The 12,158-nt window shown below is 40.4% G+C and overlaps 1 protein-coding gene across 1 annotated transcript in view; it reads left to right on the forward strand.

The window, feature by feature from the left end:
* The window catches only part of LOC148845916 (uncharacterized), a 42,521-nt gene that overhangs the window by 2,091 nt on the left and 28,272 nt on the right, over positions 1-12,158 (forward strand). Inside the window, exons 2-3 of the mRNA XM_088954376.1 lie at positions 124-788; positions 881-1,193. Coding sequence (XP_088810502.1) covers positions 190-788; positions 881-1,193 — 912 coding nt within the window. The 5' untranslated portion in view covers positions 124-189. The remainder of the gene's footprint in view (positions 1-123; positions 789-880; positions 1,194-12,158) is intronic.

Consider the following 12,158-nt stretch of genomic DNA (forward strand, 5'->3'; position numbering starts at 1 on the left):
AGTTGCAGTCTGATAGGACCCTGGTTGTTTTTCTTCATTTCTGTGTTGTGGGTTTGCTTGTTTTTTATATGTTGGTTATGCTCATGAGCTTGGTTGTTCTTCTGGGTCTGTTCTACTTACCAGCTTAATTGGGCGGGGTTGTAAGAGATATGACCATAGTTCTCTCTGGGAGGGGGGAAAGTATCAACAATGGCTTCCAGAGCACTTCTCAGAAGGAAAAGGTTCCTTTTCGATTGCCTCAACACACCCTCTCGCTCGATTCAAGGTCTGTCGAGTTTTGGGTATGGTCGAACAGCTCAGTATCTGGATTCACGGATTTCGACGTGGGAGTCTCACCATCCTTCCGCAGAGTTTGACCGTAGAAGGGAGGAGAATGTTGGTTCAGTGGCCAAAGAAGAATTAATTAACTTTTCAGCAGCTGGATTCGTTAAGAAGAGTTCTTTTGGATTTCCGATATCGGGGTGGGGAAATGGAAGATCGGAGTTTACGTCCACATTGGCAGTTAGGTGGATGTCGCAATCTATTAGGAATGCATCCACAGCCACAGCCGGACAACCCGAATTCAGCACTGGAGATGAAGGAAATGAAGAACAGGTTGCTAAACAGAAAAAGGAGGCATCCCCTGAGGAATGTGATCAAGCTGTTGAAGGTTTGAGCTCAGCAAAGGCTAAAGCAAAAGCTAAGAAGTTGCAAGAATCCCAAAAGAGTGCGAAGTCCATACTACAGAGAGTCTGGGCTACTCTGTTGGGGATTGGTCCTGCATTGAGGGTTATTGCTTCTATGAGCAGGTTTCACACCATCTTGTTTATGTTGTATTACTTTTAAACTTGGTTTCTTATCTTGGCATTTTCTTTCATTTTATTTTCTTTCTATCTTTCAGGGAGGACTGGGTCAAGAAGCTTCGTTATTGGAAAGATGAATTTAAGGCAACTATGCAACATTATTGGTTGGGTACCAAACTACTCTGGGTTGATATTAGGATCAGTTCTAGATTACTCCTAAAACTTGCCAGTGGGAAGAGTCTCTCTAGGAGGGAGAGGCAACAATTGACACGTACTACAGCCGACATTTTCAGGCTAGTTCCTTTTGCAGTTTTTGTGATAGTTCCATTTATGGAATTCTTACTGCCGGTATTCCTGAAATTATTCCCCAACATGTTGCCATCTACTTTCCAGGACAAGATGAAAGAACAGGTACTGATTTTGATAGTGTCATAATATGGTTCCTGCTTTGCTGAAAATGAACTATGTAAGCCGCAATGCCAGATAATGAATTTCATGTCTTAGCCTTTCTTTTCAAATTTTTTCATAATTTACTGCAGTTCAGAGGGTTTTATATGGTACTTTGGAGGTTGAAATTAGTTAGACTAATAGTGCATACTTGAGAGTCTAAATTACAGATAGTCCTAATATCCAACTAATGTACTATTCTTTTATGGACCACAGCCAGGCATAGTTAATGTCATATCTATTGCCTCTATTGCAAAGGCAGTTTTGTCTGCACCCAAGAGATTTGGTGTGGGAGTCTTTTGCTAGTTTCTTTTTCAACACAAAATTAAGTTAGAAAGAAGGGATGCATGAAGCCTCCAAAAAATGCAAAGCAATGCTATATAGAGATACACAAAATCTGTATTCACACCTTCCTTGTGCAAGAGAAACCCATTGTCTTAATATCCTGTTTCAGGAAACAAGAGAACACAATGTTCAAGGGGTCCAAGAAAGATTAATTTGCACCAACAATATGAATATTCTTAAACCTTTTCCAACCTATTTTGTTACTTAGACCGTCTTCTCTCATCACGAGGTCATGCTTGAAACTTAGAGGAAAGAACACCATGGATGTTTTCCATGTATTTGGCTGAATGTCTGGAAGAGTGTATTTCAATTTCTTACCTAAAAGTTACTGATGTTAATATTGTTGGCATCTTGCTTAGTCAAGTGTGGATTTTAGGATCCCTACAGAGTTTATGAATCGAATCAAATAATTGCAGAGGAATTTTCTATGGGGGGTGTGATGAGATTCAGGACTAATTGGTGAATTGGAAGGACCTGTGTAATAGGTCGTTTTGTTTTATGTTCTTTTTTTCTTTCCTTTGAAATTTGGCCATCTAAAGGAAATGGTTATTGAGGACTCCACTTATCTTTTCTATGGGCTGTTGTAATTGGTAGGAAGAAGAGGGTGAATACAAATGGTTGAATAGTAACTTAAGGCTTCTTTGTTGCTCTGGCCAGCCCATGGAAAGGTTTTGTTGCCATTAATTTATTTTTTATTCTGTTCATTGCATTTGATGTTTGAGGATGAGAAGAATGAATTATGGGGAAGGGTAATCAAGCCTATGTGGTGAAGTTGGGTTGGGCCTGTGAAAGGAATTATGAAGAAGAAGGATTCGTTGCAAAATCTCATTGCACTTAAGCTGGGCAATGGTGAAAGCATTTGATTCTGGAGTATTTTTGGTGTGGATCTAGCCTTTTATCAATATCTCATCCTAGCATTTTTGAAATTGCTGCCAGCAAGCATCCAACTATCAAGGAGTATTATGAGTATGTTGGAGGTCAGGTGACATGGATCATGGATGCTCAGAAGGAATGCTTTTGACTGGGAGACCGAGGAGTTGCTGTCTCTGAAGGAGCTTTTGAGCCATCAGATTCCAAACCCTGCAGTGGAAGATTGGATGTGCTGGTTGGGTAGCAGTGATGGTTTCTTCACATGGTTTCAAAATGCTGCAGTGTAAGCTGCTCTTTGTAAAGTCATTTTCTGTTTTTCTGTTCTTGGTTTGTGTGACATCTGGTTAGGTGTTATTGTTGTTGATATTGTACTAGTTCTGGGCTACTGCTTGCTTTTTTTTTAGCAGTTTGCCTTTCTCTCAATGAATTTACTCTGTTACTGATAAAAAAGAGTCATTATACAGGGAGCTGGTTGGCTTTGCAGATCAGTGGTCAGTTGGAGGTGGATTTGAAGAGCTGGGGTTCCATCCATAGTGAGTTTCTTTGTTTGGAATGCAATTAATGACAAGATAATCACATTAACCACTTGCTGTCAAGAAGGATAGAAGCATGGGACACTTGCCAGCATTGTAGGTCTGTAGGTGAAACTATGCAGAATTTGCTAGTGCACTGTTCATTCCCTTATAAAATCTGGGTTCATTTTATGAAGTTGTTTGGTGTCCAATGGGTAATGTTGAGAGACATTGATTATTTGTTTTGTAGCCGGCCATCTAAATGTTTTTACAAGAGAGGAAAGTTTTAGTGGTCCTTGGTGCCATTTACTGCATGCTGGACCTTATGGATGGAAGGAAACTGCAGGATATTTGATAACAAGGTTTCCCTCATTGAAGCTGTGAAGGAAAAGATGGGTTTTGGGTAGAGACAGATAAGGTGGTAATGGGGTGTTCGAGGAGTACTTAATTCTAATCAATGGAACCCCAAAGACTTCCTTTCAGGCAACTGGAGGGTTGAGATAGGGAGATCCTTTATATCTGATTTCTGTTCATTTTAGTGTTGGAGGTCATTATCAAGTTATCAAGGAGGATGGATGATAGAGGTCTCTTTAGAGGATTTAGAGTGGGTAGACAGAATTTAGTAGTATCACATTTATTATAACAATTGCCACTCAAAATGGTAATCATGTACACTGCAGGTAATAACATTGCTACCCAACATATCTACAATAGTCACCAAATTATGTTACAATACCATCTCTTGTACTCCACATACTATGTGGCACATAGTGTTAGTGGTGTTCATTGGGAATTTGTCAATTGCAGTAAAATTTTGTGTTGCTACCCATGGAAATGGAAATATGTCATGGAAAAATTAGGAAATTTAGGGACATTTTAAACCATGGATAAAGTCAACTTTATCTAACCTCCCAATTTATTTTCTCTTAATTTTTAAGACTCCCTTGAGAGTTGTGAATAAGATTGAGAAGATTATGAGGGACTTCCTGTGGGACCCTAGGGGGTGACAAAAAAACCACCTAATGAGATGGGCAGAGGTATGCAAATGCAAGAAGGAAGGCTAGGAATAGGAAGAGTGCAAGAGACGAATGTGGCTTTGTTGGGTATATGGTTGTTATTCCCCAAAGAAACTAAGGCATCGTGGCATTTGGTAATTAAAAGTATATGGCCTGCACTCTAATGAGTGGGACTTGGGTCCTGCTAGAAACTCTACTTGAGAGCCAATGGAAAGCAATTTTGATTGATAAAAAAAATGGAAAACAATTTTGATTGTATTTTCCATGTTCTCGCAACATTGTAAGGTATGATGCTATTTCTAGAACAAAGATAAAGTTTAATTTTAGGGAGTATACTTGGCGGGTGATTCTACTATTATCCAAGCCTTTCCTAGGATCTATCACATCTCAAATTCCAAAAGTAAAGCTATTGCTGAAATAGTGTCACTTGATGAGAGTCGTTTGGTTTGAGATTTGATGCTGAAGAGAGCTTTGAGATATGTTGAAATACGTGAAATGGTCTATTTTCTAGAAGCTATACAAGAAGTAAAATCGTTTCCAGCTGGGATTATGAAAGTGTGGGGCCCAAGTGCCAATGGCTCTTTTTCATGTGCTTCTTTCTTTCAAACCTATCATCATTTCCATGAGGTTCACCCATACCTAGTTAAATTTCTCTGGTGTGGTCTAATTCCTCCTTAGGTAAAGGTTTTTTTTTTTTTTGTTATAAGTTGCCAACCAAGTTTCTAACACTTATGATCAACTCCAAGGGAAATGGAAAAACTGGTCTCCCCTCATGTGCATTCTCTGCTGGAGAAGTGGGGACAACACCAACCATCTTCTTCTACATTGTGATTATGCGACCTAGGTATTTCCTCTCATTGGTCGGAAAAATTGGGAGGAGGCTTCGGCTTTGGTTGGGCCTTTATGCCACAAATAGTTTGACATGCAACACTTCAAGAGAAAATATATTATGGAAGTATGTGCAGTCAGCAGTATTATGAGGATTGCGGAACGAAAGAAACATAAGAACATTTGAAGAGAAATCAAGGAGGGTTGAGGAACCAATAGATCTCAATATTGTTAGAATTGATCATTGGGCTCTAACATGAGGATTTCAGGGGTGTCTCACTAAACGACCTGCTAAGGGGATGGCAAATTATTGCTGGTTCTAAGCTAGTAAACATCAAAGGAGTGGACAACTCCAGCTATGGGCCAGCTTAAATTTAATTTTGTTGAGTGTGGCATAGCCGCATAGGAAATGCAGGATTGGAGGTGTAATCAGGGACTGTAATGGTAATATTCCGCTGGGTTTTTCAGGCTCAATTGGATATGATAACTCTTTAAAGGCTGAACTTCAGGCCTTGATTTAGGGGCTAAAATTGATGAGTATGATGGAAACGAGGAATGTGGAGGTGGAGGAATATTGCAAAACAATAATTTGCTGGATGATTTCACAAGAACAGATCCCTTAGAAGTTTAGGCTGTTGGTCGGAGAGGCAAAAAGTACTCTCTCTAATCTCTCTACCTACTTTCTTTCCCTTTCTCCTATCCCAAATAAAGTGGCTAGGAAAATTGAGACTCTCCAAGAAAACATTTTGTGGAGGGGTTGGGAGGAAGAAAGGAAAATCCACCTTGTGAATTGGAACCAAATCTGCCTTCCTAAGGAACAAGGGGGTCTAGGTCTGAGAAGAATCAAGGTGACAAATTCAGCTCTGCTGTGTAAATGGATTTGGAGGTTTGCCACTGAAAGGAGAGCTTGGTGGAGAAGCCTAATTGCATCTAAATTTGGGGTTGAGTGGGGTAACTGGAAAACTAAAACCCCCCCATCTAACTGGGGTTTTAGTTTGATGGGGGAATAAGTATCATGAAGGTGACATATTCCTTATGGAATATGTATCATGAAGGTTGCTCCCTTGTTTGATGGGGGAATAAGCCTCAAAGTCAGAAAAGGGGTAGAATCAAATTTTGGAAAATCATTGGTGTTTGAATCATTCCTTGGCTGATGAATTCCCTCTTATCTTCCAGTGTGCCTCCAACCAGGATGCCTCGATTGCTGAAACTTTCAGTTTTTGGCAATGAAGTGGTTTGGGCTCCCCAGGTCTGTCTGTTTGTGGGCAGGTTCTGTTTTGTACTTTTATGAGTTTGTTCTAATAAATTTATCTTACCTTTTCAAAAAAAAAAAAAAAATCTAGGTGGTGGCAGATTGGTGGGTGTATTCTTGCATGATCTTCACTCACCCACTATGAGATTGAACAAAGTAAGGCTGGAAAATATTGCGAGGAAAGTTGAGGTTGTTGTTGGGGATATGAGCTTTCCTATGTGGTTCGTGACCTCCACTGAGACAGAGCTCTCTGGAAGCAGAGTTGCAGACTAGGAGACAAGGTGGAAGATAAGGTGTTTTTTTTATCAGCAGGTGGAAGATGAGGTGTTATGTGGCAAAGATAGGAATTTAATTAAAGAAGAGCAAAAGTTTGGGAACTTGTAATGAAAATATTAATTTAATTAAAGAAGGGGAAGCAATGCGTGGCAGGGCATTCAAATAGATTCTGATAGGTGGGAGCTTGGGTCAAATGATCAAGGGCAAAGATGCATTTTGGAGAAGCTAGAGGAGTATGACAAGGGTCTCAATAGGATTTGAGTGGCTTCTTTTGAGTAGGTGAATTGGGTCACAGTCACCACACGTGATGACTTAAGGGATCATGTGGGTGGGTTGGAAGATGAGCCTTGAATGGAAGATCTGGGGTGTGGAGACTTCAATCAGGTTGGTGGGCTGCTTAATTGTTTGAGGTCTAGTGGAGAAGGATCACATGACATTTTATACAAGTGTGCAACATTGAGTTCAGTTGAGGTCTCTGATGAAGGTTTTAGAGATGCCATTGCAGGATAAAGATGGGTACATAACAAAATACTTTTATGAAAGAAAGGAGATGCCCTCGAAAGAGAAACTTGATGTTACTTAATTTTGCCCAAGTAAGAAAGGTTTGTTTGACTGATCTAATAAGGGGGCTAGTTTGACTGTGGAAGAAGTGGTCGTTAGGGATGCTCAAGTGAGATTTGAACTTGGCAAAACAGGGGCTGAGGATGTCAATGTTTAGGAAAGTTTACTAGTGGGTGATGGTCAGACGAAGATTGAGGATGAAACTCATTTTGGCCGGTGGGGGAGTGCCGTAGAAGGTGGGAATGAAGAAGATTAGAAGAGGGTGGAAGAAGAAGAGGGGGGAGGAAGGTTAGTGGTTTTGGCTGAAGGGGAAAAGAAGGGCATTGTTGGGGAAAACATTTTAAGTCTGGAATGTAGTGAGAATGATAAGGAGAGGTAAGAAATGGAATTGATGGGGATGGAGAAGAAAAGGAGAGGGTTGGGGCCTTCAAGGAGAGGTCTTTGAAGCATTTAATGACCCAGAGACTGAGAAGAGAACCGAATTATCACCAACCTTAAGAAATTTGTTTCAGTTTCCTTACCCATCCCCTTCTTAAGCATTGGAAATTTTTCTTCCAGTTCCCTAAAAGTTTTCCTTGCAAATTCCTCACCCCATACAAATAGAAGACCCACAATCTTACTCACCTCCACCTATTTGTTCACCACCAATTCCAAATCAATTGAGCTACTAACTTCATAAATTTCATCCTCACTTGATTCCATTCCTTCATCTCTTTCATTTTCTGCATCCTTATCTTAATAAATGGCTATATTTCCTTCCCCTTTTGTAAACTTTTGACAAAGAAATTCCATCTCCTTCTCTCTTTTCATTCCCTCCCCCCACCTTAGGGGCCTTTAGGGAAAGGTCTCTGAAGCATTTACAACCTAGAGGCTGAGAAGAAAACCCGAATTTGGTACTGACTGCGTAGGGGATCTTGAGAACTGAATTTGGTACTGACTGCTTAGGGGATCTTGAGAAAGAAGTTGATGCTAAGAAGGGAGGTGGGGGGTAGGGAGTGCAAAGAGAGATGGAACTTCTTTGTCAAAAGTTTACAAAAGGGGAAGGAAATATAGCTAGTTATCAAGGTAAGGATGCAAGAAATCAAAGTGATGAAGGAATGGAATCAAGTGAGGATGAAATTTATGAAGTTGGTAGCTCAATTGATTTGGGGTTGGTGGTGAACAAAGAGGTGGAGGTGAGTGCAGTTATGGGTCTTCAATTTGTATGGGGTGAGGAATTTGCAAGGAAAACTTTTAGGGAACTGGAAGAAAATTTTCCAATGCTTAAGAAGGGGATGGGTAAAGAAGCTGAAAGAAATTTCTTAGAGGTTGGTGATAATTCTAGTGGTCTAGAATTGGCTGGAAGCGTTGGGGATGCCATGGGAGATGGTGGGGAGAAGATGCAGGTCAGATTTTTGAGAAGAATGTGGTGTTGGAGCTTGAGTGGATTAATGAGATATCTATAGATCTGGGGAGTGTCAGGAAGGTTCCACTAGCAGTAAGGCGATTTTTTTTTTTTTTTGGATGAATAACTCAGAAAATCGATTTCATTAGAATTAAATAAAGCAGTACAACCAGAAGTTGTGAAGGAAACAAAGAGGACACCAGATGTCCAAACCCCCAAAAATTACAAATAGGCCCAAAACATAGACTGCCTTTGTACCCCTTGTTTGGCCAAACTGTCTGCCAAACTGTTGGTTGATCTTCTAACCCAAGTAATTTGAATCAGCATATCCCTGGAGAGCCTTTTGAATCTCCTAAGGCCATTCCTTAGGTGCCAAGAGACTCCTTCCCCTTTCTTTAACCAATCCACAACTGTTTTGGAGTCATAGTCACCTTCAATTAGGGGTGGCAAATTTTCACCCAACACACCCAACATCTAACCCACCCAACCTGTCCATTTACTTGGTGGATTAGCAATGGGTTTGTTCACCCATTGGGTCAATTTAAATGGGTTGGGTTGTGGATAACCATTGGGTTAACCACTAAAGATATAAGTATTAACTTCTTAGCCTTTTTTTTTTATTTTCTTCATTTGAATGAAATAATTTATAATTAATTATTGACTAAAATTAGTTTTGTCTCAAATAACACACTTTACCCAAATCGATATAAATCCAAATTAACTTGACCCGAGTTCGGACCAGCTCAAATTGGTCTAAATATGAACAGACCCGATCACCTTGGTTCAGTTTGTTCGAGTCGACTAGCCCAACCCCAACCCAAACCCGAACAAGCGCATACCAGTATGGGTTGACCCGAATATGAAACGGGTTGGACTGGATGTGGTCTGAAGCCTAAATCCGCACAACTTCCTTTGTCCGGTTTGGATCGCCCGATCTAGCTCGCATTTGTACAGTTTGACTAGCCCGAACCGATTTACTTATCTTGACCCGCTTTGGACCAGTTGGTTCGGTCCCAAACCCATGCACAAACCTGGAATGAGCCAGTCCAAGTCAATTCGTCATTGATTGAACCGGTCTGGTCTGGTCCGATCGGACTGAATCGGTCCGGTCTGGTCTGCCTGGACTGATCCAGATCTAAACGGTTCAATCACTCTTGATGTGATTAGCTCAAAAACAACCCAATTAAATAGTTCAAGTTGGTCTGACCGGTTTGAACCTAAGTGGTTCGGTCAAATCCAAAACCTGAACATAGTCAAATGGCTTTGCTGCTTGTGTAAAAATAACATGCATGTAATGTGATTTGAACCTTCACTTGTGTAAAAAGCAATTACTATTACCACCAAGCTATGACCAACTTAATTGTCATGACGGAGTTAGTTTTTAGTTTTAAGTACATAAATATAAGATTAATGGGTATGGGCGGGTTGGATTGGGTTAAAGCAGGTTTGGGTTGAACCCAACCCATTTAATTTTATATAATTGGGTCATTAATGGGTTGGCGGGTTAGATGGGTTGGGTTGAAGCTCAACCCAACCCAACCCGCCCAATTGCCACTGCTACCTTCAATAATTAGCCTTTCTAGGCCTGATTCCTTTGCTTTCTCAAGCCCAAATACAACAGCTAAGAATTCTGTAGATGCCACATCGCTATGCCCAGCTGGACCCGAGAATAAGGCACAAATGTTGCCTTCCTCATCCCTGATAGCTCCTCCAATACTTGCAGGGCATGGATTGCCCACACTGCTCTATCAAAGTTTAATTCAAACCAGCCACAAGGCGGAGGAGACCAGATCACTGTTTCAACTTGTCTTCTAGAAGATGAAGCAACTATAATTCCCCAAGCTCTGAAGAAATCATCAATCTGAAAATCCGAGAACAAGCTCAAGGTCTTAATTCAATGAGCCACTCGAAGGGTTATGGATTCAATCAATGATTCCTTAGTTCTTTCCTTTTCCCCCAAAATTCTAGAGTTTCTTTCCTCCCAGACTGTCCAAACAACTGCTGCCCTTGTACATTTCCACATTAGTCTACCTCTTTTAGTAGCGCACCTGCAAACAGAAGGGGAAAACATCCTTTCCAAGCTGACAGGAGAGAGCCACCTGCAACCAAAAAGTGAGGGAAACCACATCCAGATAAAGCCAACAAATGGACAGGAGATTAAAAGACGAAAAGCAGTCTGACCATTAACCTTGCTCAAGCTGCACCAGTTTGGCCTTTTCTTTGAAGCTTATCACAAGTATTAATGCAATCATGAAACACTTCCCAACAGAAAGCACTCACTCTAAGGGGAATGGGAGGATACCAGATTTCCTTCACAGGGAAAGAAGGGGAAGGGGAGGGAGAGGAAACAACAAGGGAATTGAAAAAGGATTTGCAAGTGAATGCCTCGGCTGGGTTAAGGATCCAAACCCTACTGTCCACACCCCCATCTCCAAGAACCGCAGAATTCAGCAAGGAAAACAAAGCAGAAACACAGGGAACTTCAGACTCTCTTAGGTTCCTAATGAAACCCAAGTTCCAGTTTAGATCAGAAGGAGAGGGAGAGGAACAAAGGAAGTCAGCCACCGACCTGCCTTTAAAGTTCAAAATAGCATAAAGAGAAGGGAACCTCCAATAAAGGGGTTTCCCCAACCCAGATGTCCTCCCAAAACCTAATCTTTAGACCAAAGACCAAGTCATACCTGATGTGATTGAGGAAGACAGGAAGACAGTCATGGATGGCTTTCCAGGGAGAAGCCAAGAAAGCTGTATGAAGTCAAGATTTAGAAGCCAGAGAAATCAGAGAAAAGATAGAAACATTTTGGTCTTTGAAGTTTTTGCTAAATTAAAATGGGGTTTATTTGGGATTGGGCCAAATAAGAAGATGAAATCAAAGAAAACCTTGAAGTTAGAAGTAGAGATCCATTATATCTAAGTTAATTTTTTTCTTTGGGCTAGATATTTGTTTTTCTGTTCAGCTGGCTTGGTGTTACAATCTGAGTTGTGTTGGGAACCAGGTGGGATTGTTGTGGTAGGGGGGAAGGATACTTTCGGGATCTTCTTTCTCTAGTCAAAAAAGTTGGTTCTTTAGGTTCTGTTGCAGTCTTTCTTTTAGGTGGGTTTTGTCAGGGGTTTCTTCTTTTCTTTTGGCAACTTCTAGTCACCATCTTTGTATCCCTCTTTTCTTTTTATTTTTAATATTTTTATTTAACTACCAAAAAATATTTCTAGGTACCAATTTGAGTATCTCATTAAAATGGGCACCTTAAAATGCAAACTCTTTGGGAGACTCTTTAGCTAGGATAGGGGTTGCAAGGGATCAATTGGAGTGGGGATGTCCAAGGCTGGGTTGTAGTCTGTAACGTGTCTTTAACTGTGTTTTTGCTCCATGTTTTTTGGTGTTTGTTTTGTATACTCTAGCCCTACTGTCCATGTTTGTTGGCAGTGTGGAGTTTTTCTTTGATAAAATCTGTTATTTATCAAAAAAAAAAAAAGGAAAACCCAGCCAATCCTATGTCAACCTGAATGAATCATTTTGATTGTATCTTTTAAAAAAGAAAAGGTTCAATCTGGTCCACATGTTTTGATCTGATTAATAGTTGGTACATACATATGGAATATGTAGAGGGTAAACGATTTACTGCTAAAATTACTTTATCTTTTTCCTTCATCTTTATTTTCATTCTTATTATAAATTCAAATTTTAGTACTTTGTTATTTCAAGTGGTTGAGTTACATTTACCTGACACGGTACCAATTATTTGGCAAGTTGGGGTGGTATCCCCCATGGCATTGTTTGATCAGTGCCCATGTGTTTTTCAGTATGGGTAATTTGGTACACCTGGACCAAATCTAGTGGCAACTCAAATATTATATTCATTTATTTGGTTAAGGTATTCTATCATC

This window comes from Nelumbo lutea, chromosome 7 (assembly GCF_056320005.1).
Source record: "Nelumbo lutea isolate HS-2025 chromosome 7, American lotus-T2T, whole genome shotgun sequence".
Taxonomy (NCBI): Eukaryota; Viridiplantae; Streptophyta; class Magnoliopsida; order Proteales; family Nelumbonaceae; genus Nelumbo; species Nelumbo lutea.